The sequence below is a fragment of the Pelophylax lessonae genome (assembly GCF_965119305.1).
Source record: "Pelophylax lessonae genome assembly, chromosome: 7".
NCBI classification, from domain to species: domain Eukaryota; kingdom Metazoa; phylum Chordata; class Amphibia; order Anura; family Ranidae; genus Pelophylax; species Pelophylax lessonae.
Genome location: NC_138774.1, coordinates 235,228,553 through 235,249,168, shown reverse-complemented (window position 1 = coordinate 235,249,168; position 20,616 = coordinate 235,228,553). Strand labels below are relative to the sequence as shown.

Sequence of the window (20,616 nt, the reverse complement as noted above, 5' to 3'; positions counted from 1 at the left end):
AGGGCACAACAGGAAAGCCCCAATCAGAAAACGCTCCAAGACAATGTGCACTTCCTGGATCACTTATCCCTTGGCAGAGTCCTGCTCGGACCTCACCAGACTCCAGATGGCAGCTACTGACGTCACCCGCTGCCATCTGGAGTCTGGTGAGGTCCGAGCAGGACTCTCCGAGACAAGACTATTGTTACTATACCCACCGGTTTTTATCTACCTACAAGTAAGAGGCTGTCTTTTATATGCATCTTTAATAAAAAGTTATCAGTATTACGCTATGGGTCTGCCCATTTTATGTTTCCCTATAACATGTGAATGAGCGGAGCTGCCAAGGGATAAGTGATCCAGGAAGTGCACATTGTCTTGGAGTGTTTTCTGATTGGGGCTTTCCTGTTGTGCCCTTTTTAAAGTGGAAGCTTGATCTAGGATTGCTTTCTGTGAGAGGAGATATATGCTTGATCCAAGTGGTTTAAAGGTGAGAGGCCAATTTAGAAGGTGGTGGCTGTCAGTGCACTAAGAGCACCAACTGTCTTACTTAGGACCCCTTTCCTCACCCTTACCTCACGGGCATTGCATGGACTTACCTTTCATCATTTCATCATGTTTCTACATTTTATCTGTATTTGATTACTAGCGCTGCACTATTATTTATCAAGTTTTGTATACGGGTGTTGTAGTTTGACCTGAGTGTTCACAGCTATAAATTATTGGAATTGTTTGTGTTTCAGTGCGCTGATATTTCCTTTATTTGCTTTCTTGAGGAGTTGCTTTTTTCATAAAACCCTCCCATACAAGCCTCATTTGTGGATCCTTTTGTGATATTGTTGTCACCTGCACACAATGACCACTCTGTTATCAATTCCGGCAAGTGCTTCAAATTGGTTGTAGGCCTCTTGGTAGCCTCTCTTACCAGTTTCCTTCTGGCTCTTTCATCCAGTTTGGAGTGACGTCCTGATCCAGGGAGGGTCTGTGTTGTACCAAATACCTTTCACTTCTAAATATTAGACTTTACTGTGCTTCTAGGCACTATTGATAAAGCCTTTGATTTTTTTTTTTTTTTATCCAACTTTATCCGCCTGAGGGGAGGGGCCAAATTTTCTGCAGTGCTGACAATAACTGGGATTTGGGAGGTTGGATAGGGCTGGACTGTACCGGCTGAGCTGCATTCACACCACCGGCTGCTCTATGAGCCTGCAGTGCCGCTGATCGCAGGGGAGACAGGCAGCTGCCTTGAAATCAGGCCTGGACAGTAGGGGCAATGGGAGTGGCATTTGCTGGAACCGATCGGCTGTAGTCTCCTCCTGCAGCTTCTGAAAGCCAGGAGGAAAAATACAGCTGATGGCAATCGGTTCTAGCAAATGCCGCCCCCTCCACCACTCCTCTTTCTGGTCCCCCTGTCTTCCCCCTTCCCCACAGCGCTGCGGGCTCCCCCTCTCCCACCGACTTTTGCAGTATGTGTCAGGATGGAGAGCGGGGGGAAGGGGTCGGTAAATATGTCATTTACTGGCCAATTCCTTTTCGGAATGAACAGTGTGCGTGATCTGTACTGATCGCTCACTCTTGTTTATCAAAAACTGAAGCCTAGTTGTTTACTATGATTCAGTTTATGAATGAATGGGAAGCCCCTCAGCACAGAGCCCATTCAGCTGAGGGTACAGAGAAAGTAATTGAAGAATCTCTGTCCTCAATTCCTTTCTTTGTCTTTAAAAGTGAGACCTTCAGAGTCTGTTTAGATCCCGGATATTTCACCAAATCCCCCCCCCCCCCAACTGGCTCCAACAAAAAAGTACAAAAATTAAAAAAATAATTTAAAAAAAATAGAAAAAAAATAATAAAAAAAAAAAAAAAAACGACCGATACCATCCACTGGTCTAGTGACTGACAAAATCCACTGTCTTACAAATGGCAACCTCTGCTCAACTGACGCAGTCCACTGCTCCACTGACGCAGTCCACTGCTCCACTGACGCAGTCCACTGCTCCACTGACGCAGTCCACTGCTCCACTGACGCAGTCCACTGCTCCACTGATGCCGTCCACTGTCCACGCACCATCCACTACACAACTGACCCTGTCCACACACTGTCTGCTGATCTACTGAGTGACACTGTCAACTTATACGGTAAGCCGAGTTCATATTTTTACAGTGACATTTTAGGTTTAGTATCCTTAGTATATGCAGCAGCGCATAACGTGGAGATTTCAAGCCCCCCCCAGCGGATTGGGAGGGGCACTGCCATCAAGGAAGTAGAGCACACAGAAGCAGGCCCTAGTAAAGATTAGCTTCTTGGCTCACTTCTTGTTTCCTGGCTGTGCCCCTCCTAATTCGGTACAGAAGGGAAGCTTGAAATCAGGATTACCAAAACTTTTTTATTCCTATTACATCCATTGGCTTACCTAACTATTTATTACGCTTCCCTCTCTGGGCAGGGGGCAGGGAGTGTATGGATGGAGAACTTCTCTCTGGTGTGGGAGTCTTTGCCCCGGGTGAAAGAATGTCTAGCTTTGCAACTGGCTGCCTGGAATACCAATGTTACATATCCCAGGAGGCGTTCCTTTCATAGGTGCATATAGTTGGGTTGAAAGGAAAAAAGTTAATCTAACCAATAAAAAAAATAAATAGAAAACCTCCATATACACAATCCTTTGCTCCCATTTGATCCAGAGGAAGGCAAAAAAATGCTTTTCATATTGTCCCATGATTTTAGGGTAGTAATGCTGCCTGCAGGGATGAAAATAGGGGGGGAACATGCTCCGGGTGCCAACTTGAGGGGGGCGCCAAATTGTCTGCAGTGCTGACAATAACTGATGTAGCACCCTCCAGGGTAGGTGCTAGGTAAACTTTAGTTGGGCCGTGTCTGTTTAACAGTAAGGCCATGTTTTCAGCGGGCTGTCATGTGTTCCCAGGTGTGCTGGTTGTGTTGGGGAGTCTCCCCACTGTGTCCCAATGAGGGCTCTCATTGGGCAGTGAAGGAAACCTAACCAATAGCACACAGGGCTTGTATCCATCCTGGAAAGGCCAGATTCTGCTGCAGAGCATTCTGGGAGGGGGTATAAGTCTGTGGGGAGCACATGACAGGGGGTCTTTGGTGGTAAACAGAGTCCCAGGAAGGAGGGTTCGGCTGTCTCTCCTTCCTGTCAGGAAGAATCGGGTATCCCAGGCGGCTTGCCTGAGGGGATACAGGGCTGAGCTGAGCAGCAGGAAGGATCCAGTGTGCTGATGACCAGCGGAGCTGTGGGGGTCGAGTTCCAGGAAAGCATTCGGAGTAGTGAGTACTGTGAACTGTCCCTGGGGGTCTGCCTAGCAGAGGGGACCACTCCAGAGAAGGTCAGAGGGGGATCCAGGAGCTAGCTAGCCAGTGTGGAGTAAAGAGTAAAGGGGGTGCCAGAGTTTGACCCTGAAGAGTAAGAGGGGGTGCCAGCGGTTGGGCCCTAAAGTACAGTGTGTACAGTGCATTGCAAGGTACACAGAGTTGAGTGTTTCAGTAACAGTACAGGAGGCTACTTCAGTCAGTGAAGACGATAGGGAGGGAGCAGTTTAAAGGACTTTTGAGCTGAGAGGAAATGTCAGAAGTCGGATTCAAGTTCACAGACAGCAAGTCGGTTTTCCAAGCGCCAACGGGCGTTGACCGGCATTCTGCCAGCATCAAAGCAGCGATTGCAGGCATTTTTCACAGAGTGTCCCAAGTTGTACCTAGTTGAGCCAGAGGAGTATCCCACTCATTCCCTTCTCCCATCCCTATACAAAATAAACAAAACAAACCAAAGATGCCGGATTGTTCATTGCCTCAGATCTCACACTTGGGGAATCAGCTCAAAGGGGCTGTTATGGTCTGCCAGGGTTACAATTAACACTATCAGGCCCAATGCTTGGAAATCCTGCTAAACTGAGATTTAGGAGGTTGGATAGGGCTGGACTGACCCGGCTGCCGCTGAGCTGCATTCACACCACCTGCTGCTCTATGAGCCCGCACTGCCGCTGATCGCAGGGGAGACAGCCAGCTACGTTGCTGCCTTGAAATCAGACCTTGACACAAATGGCAGTGGTAGTGGCATTTGCTAAAACCGACAGGCTGTATTCTCCTCCTGCAGCTGCTGAAAGCTAGACTCAGTGGCTGCAGGAGGAAAATACAGCCGATGGCGATCAGTTCAAGTAAATGCTGCCCTCTTATCTCTCTGCTGCCTGGGTCCCCCCTGTATTCCCCTTCCCCCACAGCGATGTGGGCTCCCCACACTCACCTCTCACATCTCCCACCGACTGTTGCAGTATGTGTCAGGATGGAGAGTGGGGGATGGGGTCGGTAAATGTCATTTGTGAGTGATCTGTACTGATCGCTTACTCTTGTTTAATAAAGAATGGAAGCATAGTGAACGGTGTTTACTATGATTAAGTTTGTGAATGAACAGGAAGCTCTTCAGCACAGAGCACTTCCTATTCATTCAGCGGAGGGTGCAGAGAAAGGAATTTATAGAACCAGTGTCCTCAATTCTTTTCTCTGTCTTAAAAGTGAGACATCAGGGGTCGGTTTAGACCCCTGATATTTCACCAAATCCACTACCCACCTGACAATGTCCACACACTATCCACTGCCCTACTGACCCTGTCCACACACTGTCCACTGATCTACTGAATGACACTGTCAACTTATAAGGCAGGCCAAGTTTATATTATTACAGTGATTTTTGTTTTAGTAATCTTGGTATATTTTATAGGTAGAAGAATAATTTTGTTTTATGCTACTATGCCCCCTTTAAGCCCCTCCAACTTTTAATGCAATTTGGCCACACCCAATGTTCACTGTGCTATGCATACCACATTGCTGCAACCCTATGCAGCAGCGCATTATGTGGAGAATGTCTAGCTTCACCACTGGCTGCCTGGAATTCCAATGTTGCATATCCCAGGAGGCGTTACTTTCATAGGGGCATATAGCTGGGTTGAAAAAAAAAAAAAAAGTCCATCTAACCAATAAATAGAAAACCTCCATATACACAATCATATGCCCCTATTTGACCCAGAGGAAGGGGGAAAAAATCCTATATAAAGCATGGTCCAATTTCCTCCATCAGGGAAAAATATATTCCTTTCTGATCACGTACAAGATCTAACGCCGCCTGTCTAATTCCCCTATTCTATGAATGGGATAAACAATGCCTGCTTGGTTATGTGATGTCCGCTTCCCAGGGGGCAGAAGGAAATGAATGAAACCTTTATCTTGCCTAGGCAAAAATGGAGATGGGGCAGAACAGAAAAAAGAAATAAAAAAAAAATTGTAAATTAAAAAAAAAAAAAAAAATGTATATTTAAAAAAAAAAAAAACAAAGTTATAGAAAGGTTTCTTTTTACAGTTGAGGGGGAATTGGAATGGTGCAAAATGTCACTTTTGAGTGAAGGTCTACCTTTTATTACAAACCCCAGTTTACTTTGCAAAAGCAAACTTTATTGTTGATCCTTCGGTGTTGTAGATATTGAGATTTCAGTGCACCAGCTGATAAAATTAAACTGATTATGCAGTGAGCCCTAGGATATCGCAGAGGATGCCATGTAAACAGATTATCTTGAATTTGATCTCAAGCTTTGTGAAAATTTCTGGATGAGTTAGAGATCCACTTACAATAATGATCATAGGAAACCATATCATAATTAAAAAAAAAAAAAAAAAAAAAAACACTATATATACACAGGATTAAAGATGGGTGTATATAAAAAGTTTGGCGAATGGTATCAGAAAACAAACAAAACAGAAGATGCATACGAATTACCTATGGCCTTCAAAAATCGCCATCCTTCACAACACACTTTTGGCAACGTTCATAAAGCTTCTGGAAACTTGTCAGCAAAGGCCACTTTAGAAATCAATTGTAGAACTACTGTCCCATCGTTGTCGAAGAAGGCGATCAACATTGTCATGACCTTGGACTTTTGCAGGCGACTCTTTTTGGGTCGCGGAGAAGACGGTGAACACCATTCCATTGACTGCCGCTTAGATTCCAGATCAAACTGGTAACACCAGGTCTCATCCCCCTATGGTTCGCAGAAAGGATAGATCCTGGTAGCCACACATAGTAATTAAATCTCCAGAGGTTTCCATCCGTTTTGCTTTCTGTTCGTCTGTCAACTTGTGCTGCACAAACCGAGAACGGATCTTCCGCTTACCCAAATCTTCGCCAACGATGGTGTGCACTGTGTCCTTGCTAATGCCCAATTCCTTTGCAATCAATTGTAGAGTCAGTCGCCAATCTTGTGCCAGCATTTATCACACTCGTTCGAACATGTCTGGGGTTCTGCTTGTCGAAGACCTAACAGAACGTGGCTCATCCTCAGTCGTTTCCTTCCTATCGTGAAAGCGTTTGAACCGTCGTTATTTGAACACATTTTCTGCTCGCGGCTTCCATCCTGTACACTTGCACCAACATTTCATGCGTCGCTGTTTTCCCTCATTTGTAGCTGAACTTGATGTACACTTATTGCTCCATTGCACTCTGACCCTACTACTGCCCACACTGTCTGTTTGACTGCCCACAGTGGGTTTACCCTGATGGTCACGTGTACTCCATGCTAGGTAGCGCAATGTGTCTCTGGATAGCAATTTGCATGCACGTGCACCTGGCCCATGTTGTCTTTGAGCTATCAGACCATACACCAAAGTTTTTAGACATACCTCGTATACCAGGTAAAGCAAACAAAGTATTGAGGTGCAAAATCTGCACTCTGCGGTTCCTCTTTATATACCTTAACACCAAAACAAAAAGCTAGACTTGCCAAAATTGTCTCCACAGACACCTGCACTGCCATTCCCTGGCTTGCAGATGAACTTTCTATGGCACGAGCTCCAGTGTTCCACAAAGGTCCTTTGACTCTAAGCAATAATACCTTTACCCCATTAGGAATTTGTTTACACTTGAAGTTAGGGGGCATTCAAGCATGTGGTTTAAGCATCCCCTAACCTCCCTGCTTTAAAGGGTTAGTTCACCTTTACCAAAAAACTGCCAATGCAGGTAAGGAAGGCAATAGATTATGTAATTTTTCCACCAACACATTCAGTGTTGATGGGCGAATGCCTCCTGCAGAGCTATTGTATTCTGCTGGTGGGGAGCCTTCCTTGTTTAAGTATTGAAGCAAATAAAAAGCGGAGTTCCGGCCTCGGGGGTCAATTTGAGCTAAAAATACCCCGGGGACAGTCAGGGTTAGTACATTCCATAATGGATAGCCTCTGAACTGTCCCAGGTTGCACTTACCTGTAAGAAGAAATACTTACCTTGAAAATTTCTTCTCCAGCACTGCCATCTCAGGTGTGGGCAGCTGAAGCCGCAGCGTCCCTCTTCGTGTCCTCTTCCGTGATGTCGGAGTCCCACAATGCACTGCACCGGCCCCACTCGTCACTTCCAGTGCAGGCGCGGCATCCCTGCACAGCTTCTGGTCATGCCCAGAAGCTGTTTAGCAGTAAATGCCGCACCTGCGCCGGAAGTGACGAGCGGGGCCGGTGCATACGCATTGATTCCTGGGAGCGATGACATTCAGCTCCCAAGAATCATCGCAAACTGGAAGTGACGGCACGGGCCGTGGCCGCAGAGGGTGGAAGTGGAAGGAAGGTGAGTATATTTTCTTCTATAATAAGGTAAGCGACCAAAAAATAAAAATCGCCAGTATTCATTCCCTTTTCAGGTTCCCCTTAGCAAGCGGATGGCACAAAAGCGATTTTTATCTATTTTTGAGGCCGGAACTCCGCTTTAACTGGCTTGCTAAGTGTGCTACGTTTGACAGGCAGCACTTGCCTGTCAAACTCGCCCATTGATGTCAACAGGACTGCATCGCAACCGCAAGCCAAATATAATTTGTATTATATTTAAAAAATAGAAAAAAAAAACAGGTATTTAGAAAGCAGTACTGCGCCAAGGATCGTTTTTCAGGGGAGTGGGGGTGTGTAAAGGAGAGGAGAGACAGATTGCATCTTATTGCTGCTTCTCTCTCTCTCTCTCTCTCTCTCTCTCTCTCTCTCTCTCTCTGCCTGAGTGCTGCTGTTCAGAAGTTACAGGAGACTCACATCAAGATGTCCAAATACTTAAACAAGTGTTATGTAACATACAATAATTTTTTAGGTTTAATTCGTATTTATTAAAAGGTTTTGCACATACGTTCAGTACAAAAAAGAACATCTCCATTTAAACATGGATTACATGAGGTATGTAATGACCTATCCAGACATTATGTATCCAACATTTTTTTTAATAATTTTATAGCTGGATTAAATGGTGCCCTTTTATCTGCCAACAGTTCTGTTTATACAAATACCATTCACTTGTGTTCACTAATCGTTTGAGAAACAAGACCTCATACATCTGTGTTCTCCATTACTGTACTTACTCTTTTTCTCTCCTGCCAGATATTTCCCATAGAACTTTCAACCTATGTTGTTCTACCTGACATTGGGAGATGTTCTCAAGACAACACATCAAAGTTCTTTTAGTTGGGAATGCGGGGTGAGTTTATTTCTTGTGCAATGCAAATGGTAATGTTTGTATTATAGAAAAGAGGTCATACTGATCATAAGGGGTGATTTATTCAAGCTGAAAGGAAGGAAAGTCTGTGCTGTGCATAGCAAACACTCACACTGATCTGCACTTGTAAGGGAACTGCTGATTGGCCAGGGGTTGGCGCCAAAATGTGCACATCTCTGCCCCGCTACTTCTTGGATAGGATAGTGACCTGCTAGCTTTTGCCATATTGTGCCCAAATGCTTGGCATAGGCATACCCACGACATCCCCGGCCATGAGCCTTTATATTCTTTATATCCTTTAAAGATGTGTTTTCTGCATTTTTCTGTTCCCTCCACAAAAGATGGCCATGATATAACTTTTCTCTTGACATACTGACGGGTATAGAGCATAGGACGCCATACAGAACAGTGGACATGCTGTAGCTGTTATTTGCTAGTGGAATTTAAAAAACATCTTTCACTTGTACCCCTTACCTCTCTTTGGGAGCACAAGAGTGTTGGGAACCATCTTCCATTGTACTAGGTTCTGTAGCATTCTGCTCTAGTCAAACTGAGATTACCAAGGTGACCCATCCTGCTTTGTCAGCTGAGATTAACAAGGTAATTGCCATTGCACTTGCACAAACTCTCTCTCTCTCTCTCTATGTCACACTCCATAGCTCTGCCCAGCTGTGCACGCTCCCAGATGTTAATCAAACTTCCAGGAGTACTAGAACTCACGTCGGAAAATACATAGCCAGGCCTAAAATACCTTTTGCATCCAGCTCACAGTCCACTTGGACCATATTTTGATTTTGGGGGACAACTGGCTCTTCTGGGTGTCAAACTACCTTACCTAGAGTTCAGCCCCCTGAAGGGCCCTAGCAATAGCTAACTACATACACATGCTGTGGTGTGTTTAGTTCCCATGCCCAGTCTTTCTAGGCTGCTCCCTGTTTGCATGGGCCCTAACTCCACCCATTACAACACTACAGGAAGGCTTTGTCTAAAAAGGGGACCTAACACCCAATTACAAAATTCCCTCTTGCCACACAGTTTTGGGACAGAGCCACCTACTGACAGACTTGCCAACTGAACCTGCTTGCATGCTATCTAATAAACCAGAGAACTAGCTGCTATGGCCAACACCTTCACTATTCTCACGATTTAGGTCCAGCATCTCCTATACTACTAATCTATCAAAAGATAAAGGTAAATTATATAAATAATTATTTTACCACTTGCAGATATACTGTGGCAGGGTGCCATGGGCAGGTTTGGCCACGCGTATACAAAAAATGCACTGGTCATGAAGGGGGTAAAACCTGCCATAGCTCAAGTGGTTAAGCTTGGATAATACTAGGGTTGTCCTCTAAAACTTGTTTTCTTTAGCATACAGCCTGGCCATTTTTGGTCCGGGTACTTCAACAAGAAATCCACTTTGTCAAACCCGCAGGGCCACCCACTGTTAGAATTTCATCCAATGTTAAGTTTAGATATTTGTAGACCTAGGCTTAGGTTATAGAACAGTGGTGGTCAATTTGTGGATAAAGGGGACCTTAAGTGTGGCCTCTGACATCCCCAAAGAGCTGCACATAATCAGTGAATGTACAACCATGGCCAAAAGCTTTGAGATGATTGGGGTAAAGTCATTTTCTTTTAAGAATCTCCTTTCCGATTGTTTGGGACATTCGTAAAAAACCTTGTCTGGGGAAGAAAAGGTGAGCACTACCATCCTGTGTCATGCCAACAGTAAAGCATCCTGAGACCATTCATGTGTGGGGTTGCTTCTCAGCCAAGGGAGTGGGCTTACTCACAATTTTGCCTAAGAACACCGCTATGAATAAAGAATGGTACAAAAACAACCTCCAAGAGCAACTTCTCCCAACCATTCAAGAACAGGTTGGTGAGGAACAATGCCTTTTCTGGCATAATGGAGCACCTTGCCATAAGGCAAAAATGATAACGAAGTGGCTTAGGGAACAAAAAAAAACTAAATTTTGGGTCCATGGCCAGGAAACTGCCCAGACCTTAATCCCACTGAGAGCTTGTGGTCAATCTTTAAGAGGCAGGTGAACAAAAAAAAAAATGTCCACAAATTCTGACAAACTCCAAGCATTGATTATGCAAGAATGGGCTGCCATAAGTCAGAATGTGGCCCGGAAGTTGATTGAAAGCATGCCAGGGCAAATTTCAGAAGTTTTGAACAAAAGACGGGTCAACATTGCATAAACTTAAAGTATAACTACAAGCAAAACCTGTTTAGTTTTGGATAGAGTGGAGAGGGATGTTAACGTTTGTCAGGTTTTATTGCTGTCTGTGCCCCCATTAGGGAGATTTGTCCTGTTTACCATCATCATTGAAAGTAAAAGAAAGAAGTAATATAGGGGAAATCTTCCAATGGGGACACTAGTTCTGGTGACTTGGGGGTCCCCAAGAAATCCTCTTAATTTGCAGGGATTTCCTCTCACTTCCTGTTTGGCTATGGGACAGGAAGTGAAGGGAAATCTGTACAATAGGACACAGATGGCGAACAAAAATTCTGACAGGGGTTATAACCCTACCTTGCTCCAAAATGAAATATGTTTGCCTAAAGTTCTACTTTTAATGTAACTGTCAATAAAAGCCTTTGACACTTATGAAATGCTTGTAATTATACTTCAGTATACCATAGTAACGTCTGACAAAAAGATCTAAAAACACTACTAGTAGACTTTGTGAAAACTAATATTTGTGTCATTCTCAAAACTTTTGGACACGGCTGTAATGCTACAGAAAATTGCCAGGGCCGGTTCACAATTGGAATTGCACAGGAACGTGTCATGCGTTCCTTTGCCATTCACATGCAGTTAGGTGCGGTGCAGTTTCTGCCCATTCATTTTGAATAGGCCAAAATCGCACCAAAAGTAGTGCATGCACTACTTTTGGAAACTCAATGCAACCGGATTGCATAGTACTTCTGTATCATGCGATCTGGTGCAGGCAAATGCACTGTGTTTGCAATCTGCGTTTGGGCTGTCATTAAATTAATATCGACACCCGTTGCAGATTGCAACTGTAGTGCGTTATGAACGTGGTGCTGGAAACGTGCAACGTGGAATACAGGTTTCCTGCACTGCGTTCCGATGTGATCTGGCCCTTAAGCTGGGTACACACGGGCATGTGTGTATGTCAGTCTGGCCGGCTTCTGTTGGACAAACCTGCTGGAAAACCAGCAGCTAACTGACTCCCAATTAGCACTCTCAGCCAATGGCCAAGGACCCCCCCCCCCCTCGTCAGAACACAATAGCTCAGGAGGGGAGATCGCTATACTAACTTCGCATAGTCAGTAGTAGTTTTTTTTGTTTTGTTTTTTACACCCAGCAGGTTGAACGGAAAAAAACAAATAGTGTGTACCAGAATACTTCCCAACTTTCTGAGAAGGGAACGAGGGACACCCATTAGCAAAAGTATGTAGGCATAGGGTACACCCCCTGCCACGTCCCCTTAAAGGAGAATTGTACAAAAAAAATGACTGGTTGCACCCACAAGTGCTATTATTTTACCACTACTATTCCTTTTGTACTGGCTTTTGACATTTACAAATGCAGCAATTTTAAAATTGGATGTTTAGCACTGGGAAACACTCTTTGATAGACAAGTAGTGCTTTTTATATACAACTATGTGGATCAGACCAAAATGAGGGACACATGAGGAGGAAAGTGGGACAGAGGGACTTTGAGGGACAGTCCCTCGAAAACAGGGACAGTCGGGAGCTATTTATCAGGCTTTAGAGACTGCAGACATGTAATTGATGGTCATAGACTGTGAACATGCTAGAAGAGTTGTTGAAACATGGTAAGATGCTTCAAGAGGCTACATAGGACTGCTACTGCTGCTTACAAATCAATACTTTTCTCATTTGGGCTTCCTATCTTCTTAAAAATGATTTGTTCCACAATTGATATGTTTCTCAGTGAGATCTGTTATAGAAGATCAGATTAAAAAAATCAAAGCATTAAAAGGGAAATGGGATGGACAGCACATGAAAGTGGTAAGAGTGCAACTGTAGTGTGCAAGAAACAAACCAAACTATTAAATACTAAAACCCACTCTAAAGAATATTTTTTTGATTGGCTTTTGTAAGAGCCAAAGAACTGCAGGTTGGACACCAGGGCTATAGCAGAATGGATTAGCTACTACAATGACTGACTAAATGCTTTGTTTGTTTAGGTAAGCTATAACAGAGAATATACATTTTAGTTGGCCAATTTCGAAGTATGCATTGTAAAAGCCGCTATTAATGGCTTCATTTTATTTTTTTTTCTTGTTCAGCCTGTGAGCTGAATGAGAGAAAAATCAGTCCATTCCCCCATTCACACTGTTAGGATGGATGGTGGAATCTCCACTGCTGGCTGTTGTATTCTGGCAGCCATGGTACTGGAGGTTGTCTAATTACAATGGTGCTGCCGAACAGTGACTGCATCCAGTAGGTTCCGGTTACTTTTCAGCTGATGATTTTCCACCTGGCTCAGTTTATTTTTTTAATTAGCTTTCTGTTAAGCTGGAGTGCTTGCCGGGCCAACCATGGCTCAAATTTCAGCCAATTCAACAGGAATCAGCTGAATTTCAAACCATCTAGCAACGTGTAAAGCAAAGTAGGAAGCAGAGTTTGTGCTTGTAATGAGAAAGCATGGTGACCTCCATTTGTTGTTATAAGCTACACATAGTAACAAGTTTTTTTAAAGTATAACTAAAAGCAAACTTTTTTTTTTTTAGTTTTGGGTGGAGTGGAGAGGGATTAGAATACCTGTTTTTATTGCTGTCTGTGCCCCCCCATTGGGAAAATTCACACTCTAATTCTGTTTTTCAATTATTATTACCATTATCGGAGAAAGTAAACAAAAATCACAAAATTTTGGGTTGTCCCCAGAAAAGAAATGGAGGGGAAATCTTCCAGTAGGGATTTCCAATAGTTTTCGTGACCTGGGGGGGGGGGGAGGGGGTAAAGGATTACCTTAATTTGCAGAGATTTCCTCTGGCATCCTGTTTTGTCTATGGGACAGAAAGTGAAGGTAAATTTCCCCAATGGGACACAGATGGCCAAAATAACTGACGGGTTGTAACCCTCCCTTACTCTATCCAGAATGGAAAAAAGTTTTCGCTATAGTTCAACTTTTTTTTTTCTCAACATTCAAGTTAACCTATCTCTAGTGTAACAGTTATATATTAAGTTAGAAGGAAAGAGAGACACACTGAAGCAGAATCACACATAAAAGATTAGTAAAACGGGTTAACATTACATTATTGAAATTATATACGTCAAGCTGGGTTTCTTGTATATCTAAAAGATATTGGAGAGAAACCATACATTCCCTTTAAAGGAGGGTTGGTAAGCATACTAGAGTTCTGTATCTATCTACCTGTCCACTGTAACATAGAGAATCCTTGGCACTCTGGGACATGTGAGCAGACCTTTACTTTTCAGATCCTCTTTTTAAGTTACGTATACTCAGCCTGAGTATCTAAAGACAGACCCTAAAACAATAGGGTGATACCACCCTTCTCCTGCGCTTGGAATCCAAGCCTCCCGACCACATATGTTGCATGAATAAAGCCTGTTAATGAGGATAATGCGCTAGGTCGGTGCGCCCTTTCTTTGTTTTTCTTTGCCTCTCAAGACAGACCTCATGACTGTCCCTCCTAGTAAAGATCTGCTTGAATGGTATTGAAAAGTATCTCATTTGGCTGCTGTAACGAGCAGATTCCTCTTAGAAAAAGACAGTGCACAATGTACCTGTGGATGGGTAATAATAGTTTATGTGGATTTTGCAAACCGTCTATTGATTCTGATCTTATAATCTGTGTTTACCCTCCACCTCGCATGACTGCTGGAATGCAAAGAATTCACTAGTTCGTCAAGTAGAGAAATGAGTATGTCTTCTTTGTGCCTATGTTGAATGTGCATCTAATTAGGATTTTGTGGCTTGCAGAGTGGGAAAGTCAGCACTGATGAACCAGTACGTCAACAGTCGCTTCACCAACTACTACAGAGCCACCATAGGAGCAGACTTCTTTACCAAAGAGCTACGACTAGATGACAAACTGGTGACAGCACAGGTAAACAACAACCAAGGTGGGCATCTACCTGTGTCTAAGAACGGATGGAGGAGTTTGTCCAATGGAAATGATTCTATGGCTCTCATAATGCAAATTGACATCATGCGTGCAGAGTGTATTTGCAAAAGATAATATAAGAACACAGAAGTGAGATTAAAGTCACAGGGGTTGTTACAAATATTGACAATTCCCCATAGTTCTCCAGGGTTGCTGCAGAATTAAAATGCATGTCAGGGCACACAAAAAATAAACATTCAGTACATCTCTGCTATACATTTCCCCATATTTGTTCACTTTAAAACTCTGAAAGTGCAGAAAAATTCAGAACTAGAACTATTGACCTGCCAGAAAGTAGAAATCCAGTGAGCTTCTAATTTTACTGTTTGGACTGCTCCAATGCAATCCCAGTGTCTTCAGCTTCCTATTCCCCTAAGGCTAGGTGTACACCTAAAGGTGCAGACGAGTGTGCGTGCATTTTCTGCTTGTTGTCTATTTATTTCATGCCCTACACGTGAGAAATGTGGAAAAGTAGTCCCTGGCCCTTTTCCAAAGACACGCCGCATTGAACCACGTGGTTCTGCGGCACCATGTGGTTGGCGTGTATTAGCAGATGCATGAGGGTGCTAATTAGTGATCGAGCGATATCATTTTTTAATTGCCGATACCGATATTTTGCCGATCGCATATCGGTATTGCCCGATATTTTCACACATGTAAAAATTACCCAAAAAAACACAAAATAGGACAGAAATCTCTTAATAAACGTAATGAATAATAGTGAAAAAAGCAACAAATGAAATGAATCAAACGGTCATACCATATGTGTTGATATACAGTGATTAAATACTAAATTGTGATGAAGCCAAACCATCTAAATAATAGTAAATCAATGAGACTACAGCTGAATCATCAGGAAATAGTCCATATTAAATTAAAAGTCCAAGCAAAGATGATAAAGTCCAAGCAAAAAATATTGTAGTGGTGATAAATAAGAAGATCCAGTGAGATTCCAGTGCTAATTAAAGAAGATCCAGTGAGATTCCAGTGCGAATTAAATGAGGAAACACCCAGAAGATCCACCACCTTTGTGATCCACTCCCCTCAGATTAGCAACTCACCCCCCCCCCCCTTATTGCCCTCCACTCTCGTGGGTAGGGCTGGCAACGCTATAGATACTCCACCTTGGCAATCAGGAAAGCAGCAACCATAAAGCACAGATTAATGGGCAACCTCTCTTCAGCTCATAAGCATGTAAAAGAAACCGAACAGAAGCTAGTGCAATAACGTTAAACCACTTTATTCGATAAAATACACCCAATTGCACGTACATATCAAATACTTGTCAAACACATATATCGTATATCGTACAATAGCCCAAAATAAGAGAGGATTGGAGTGCTCACTCTAGTCCAGGTGCTGCAGCGTTGTGTAGCATTGTATTCCTGGAACCAGAGGGACACCTCCGCTCACCTCGACCAATCCTCCGGTACGTTGTGTGGCCACGCTTCTGACGCGTTTCGTCACTTCCTTACTTTGTCATGTTTTTTTTTCACATTTTTTTATGAGGTGTGAATAGGATCACTGTATAAGCGCAAGATTCTTTATACATATATTTTTACACTCTTAATAAACATGTTAATCTTTGTTAACATTTTTAACATTAAGTGCTTGTTCTTCACACCTTAACTGCATAAAAACTGATATGAAAACTTCAGTTCCAGGGACATTTGCTTTGCATTTCACATCCTGATTGTGCATTAATGCATAAAACTGACTGCACTGCAGTAACATATTGCAGTGTGTGAGTCCACTACTGCAGCACTTTTATGATAAAAGTGCTGCAGTAGTGGACTCACACACTGCAATATGTTACTGCAGTGCAGTCAGTGCAAAACAGCTAGAAAAAAAGCTAGACAACAACAGCTACACAAAATACACATACACAGTGGATTGGATTGACTTGAGTCAGTGGAAAAGGACTACCTCTGCAGTAAGGCACTGACTGCAACTAATGCAGTGCAGTCAGTGCAAAACTGCTAGAAAAAGAGCAAGGCCACAGCTACACAATGTCACAGTGGATTGGACTGGACTGGAGTCAGTGGAGGACTACTACCCTCTGCAGTAAGGCACTGACTGCCACTAATGCAGTGCAGTCAGTGCAAAACTGCTAGAAAAAGAGCAAGGCAACAGCTACACAATGTCACAGTGGATTGTACTGGAGTCAGTGGAGGACTACCCTCTGCAGTAAGGCACTGACTGCAACTAATGCAGTTTAGTCAGTGCAAAACTGCTAGAAAAAAGCTAGGCAACAGCTAGACAGTAGATTGGATTGGAGTCAGTGGACTACCTCTGCAATAGGGCACTCACTTCAACTACAGCAGTCGGTGCAAAACTGCTAGAAAAAAGCTAGGCAACAGCTAGACAGTGGATTGGAGTCACTCAGTGGACTACCTCTGCAGTATGGCACTCACTGCAACTACAGCAGTCAGTGCAAAACTGCTAGAATAAAGCTAGGCAACAGCTAGACAGTGGATTGGATTGGTCTCTTAGCAGTAGGGCACTCACTGCAACTACAGCAGTCAGTGCAAAACTGCTAGAAAAAATGGTAGGCAACAGCTAGACAGTGGATTGGAGTGGAGTGGACACTACTCTTTTCAATACTCCCAGTTAAGTAGAACAATATTATAATGCAGAAAGCGGAACATTTCAGCATGTCCATGGTCACCTGTTCAAGGTCTTCTGTTTTGTTCAAACAATGCTGCAACTTCGTAAACATGCTTAGGAGTGGAGGACAGAGGAGGAGAGAGAGGTATCTTCTAGCATGGGAAGCAAGTCTTTTGTAGCGTGCCTCATCTTCTCTCCACCACTGAAGAGGATGACTTCTTCTGTCAATTACGGCTTCTTTCAAATAGAGACGAAGTTCATCATCCAGGCTCATCTTTGCAGATTCAGAAGAAATTGAATCCCCCAATTGAGGCACCAATAAAACACAGAAAATGTCCTGATCCATTTGACGACGATGAAGCAGATTCTCTTCTGTTTGTTGACATATTTTTGGACATTTGTCTGTTTTTTTTCAGCAAGCTGCTCTTCAGAAAAGTAGTGTTCTGGACTTTTCTTTTGGGCAGGAACCTCCTGCACCACCGTGTCTTCGGTCAGCCATTGTTTCGCCTTAGCCAATACATCATCGGAAGAGAAAGCATGGTTCTTGTATCGAGGATTCAAAAGACTTGCAAGCACATGTTTAATCTCTTCATGCTTCTCAAAACCTATATCAAGCAAAGCTCTTTGGCTTGACAGATTATCATTTGAAAGTCAGAGGCTGTTGTGTGCCATGATGACACAGAGGTCTGACTCCTTTAGGCGTGTTTGCTCCACTGTCTCTAAGTTGCGCAAGCATCACTCGGTCTTTGTTGATTACCCATTCTTCAAGCATGCCTAGAAACATTTCTCTACTGTACTCAACTGTGTGTGATCCTTGCATTACTTTTGTATTCAACACCAATTGCCTTCTTGTCCATCCGCTGTCAATGAAGTGGCATGTAAGAATGAGTAGTGACTCGGACTCTGTTTGTGACCAGCAGTCCGTCGTGAATGAGAGCCAGTTGCCAGCATTCTCTGGTTGCAGCATAGCCTTTACTTTGTCAACTACCTTTTGGTGTAGCTTTACCAGCATTTTGGTTCGATAATACTTCTCACTCTTCAATGTGTAGCTTGGCTCAAGCATGGACATAAACCGCTTAAATCCTGAGCCAGACACCATTGTAAATGGCTGGTTATCAATGACAAGCAGTTGGAATCTTCCATCTGAATCTAGACAGTGACATCTGTTTTTTTTTTTTTTCACAAACATATCTTTTATTGTTGCCTGGGATAGTGGAGGAGGTATTTCAAAATCACATTCATATTCATTTTTTTTCTGTGCTGCATGATACAATTCAATATGATGAACTCTTAGATGGGCCCAAAGATTTGAGGTATTTTTGTTTTTTGCAGTTACTGATCCCATGCTTATGTTGCTTGTACATGTGTTGCACACTGCTGCTGCTTTTCCTGGAGATGGTTGAGTCGAGAAATAGTCCCAGACCACACTTTTGCTCTTTCTCTCCTCATCCATCTCCATTTAAACTTAAAAGACACAAAATAGATTAAAGAAATGGCTTGCTGAAGTTGCTGCTGATGCTGGCACTGGCATCCTGTTGTGGGTTGGTGGTGGCTGATGCCTGGCAGTGTGGCTGGCTTGGTGTCACCCTGTTCTGGGTGGTTCGCTTGCAGGAACACTGTGGTGGTGCTGGCTGGCTTGGTGTCACCCTGTTATGGGTGGCTGGCTTGCAGGAACACTGTGGTGGCTGGCTGGATTGGTGTCACCCTTATTGGTGGCTGGCTTGCAGGAACACTGTGGTGAGAGGCTGGCTTGCTGGAACACTGTGGTGGGTGGCTGGCTTGCTGGAACACTGTGGTGGCTGGCTGGCTGGCTTGCTGGAACCCTGTGGTGGGGGGCTGGCTTGGGGTCACCCTGTTGTTGTGTGGGTGGCTGCTGCTGGCTTGCTGGAACACTGGTCATGGTGGTGGGTGGTTGGCTTTGTAGGACTATGAAACCTCGCGCTTATGGTGTTGAGATCTAAGTGGTTAAAGTGCTCTGATTTGTGTACAAACACATAAATTAATTTAAATAATTTAAATAAAATCTGTGCAAGCTGCTTGCTGCAAGGAAAAGTGCTAATGCTCTTTTAAAAGTGTATCAATCGGTGATTGCAGCGCTGCTTTTACATAACTGTGCAAATGTGCTTAAGCATAAATATACATAAAAAAAATGTGGAAACGTTCATAAAAAGTGCATATCAAAATATAAAGTGCATATCAAAAAAAAAAAAAAAAAAATATATATATATATATATATATATATATATATATATATATATATATATATATATATATATATATATATATATATTATAGTGTCCATAATTCAGTCCTCCAGAATAACAAAGTGCTTTAGTGCTTGATCCGTGCTTGATGTGGGATCACCCCCCGTGGTTATCTACTTACCACAATGTGGTTGTAAGCAGGCATGGAATACTGATTATCATCTGTATATGGCTTCTCTGATGCTGTTAGGATGATTGATGCCGATAAGATCCTTTGGAATGGTTATTAATCCCGAGTTTCCTCATGAAAAGAAAAACTGATCATGGTGAAGATCGTTTAAACAAATGATTTATTGAGGCAAACAGGGGTATACTCACAAACATATTAAAAAACACGCATGAACAAAGCTCGGCACGGTGGTCAGCTGCTCCCGCAGCTTGCGCTCCACCGGCCGGAAATGACGTGGCAATCCGCTCGGCCAATCGCTAGATGCGTTTCGCTGTCAATCACAGCGTCATCTGTAGCGCAATCGATAGCTACAGATGATGCTGTGATTGACAGCAAAACGCGTCTAGCGATTGGCCGAGCGGATTGCCACGTCATTTCCGGCCAGTGGAGCGCACGCTGCGGGAGCAGCTGACCACCGTGCCGAGCTTTGTTCATGCGTGTTTTTTAATATGTTTGTGAGTATACCCCTGTTTGCCTCAATAAATCATTTGTTTAAACGATCTTCACCATGATCAGTTTTTTTTTTCATGAGGAAACTCTGGATTAATAACCATTCCAAAGGATCTTATCGGCATCAATCATCCTAACCGCATCAGAGAAGCCATATACAGATGATAATCAGTATTCCATGCCTGCTTACAACCACATTGTGGTAAGTAGATAACCACGGGGGGTGATCCCACATCAAGCACGGATGATCAAGTACTAAAGCACTTTGTTATTCTGGAGGACTGAATTATGGACACTATATATATATATATATATATATATATATATATATATATATATATATATTTTTTTTTTTTTGATATGCACTTTATGAACGTTTCCACATTGGTTGGCTTTGTGTCATCTGGGTAGCTGGTTGCTTGCTCGCTGGGCTGCCATCCTGTTGTGGTGGGTGGGTGGGTGGCTGAGGCCAGGGCCTGTGGGTTGATGAATGGCTGG

General features: G+C 43.3%; 1 protein-coding gene across 1 annotated transcript in view; it reads left to right on the top strand.

The window, feature by feature from the left end:
- The window catches only part of LOC309561001 (ras-related protein Rab-7a-like), a 112,113-nt gene that overhangs the window by 37,606 nt on the left and 53,891 nt on the right, over positions 1–20,616 (top strand). Inside the window, exons 2-3 of the mRNA XM_082264709.1 lie at positions 8,378–8,474; positions 14,445–14,571. Coding sequence (XP_082120835.1) covers positions 8,428–8,474; positions 14,445–14,571 — 174 coding nt within the window. The 5' untranslated portion in view covers positions 8,378–8,427. The remainder of the gene's footprint in view (positions 1–8,377; positions 8,475–14,444; positions 14,572–20,616) is intronic.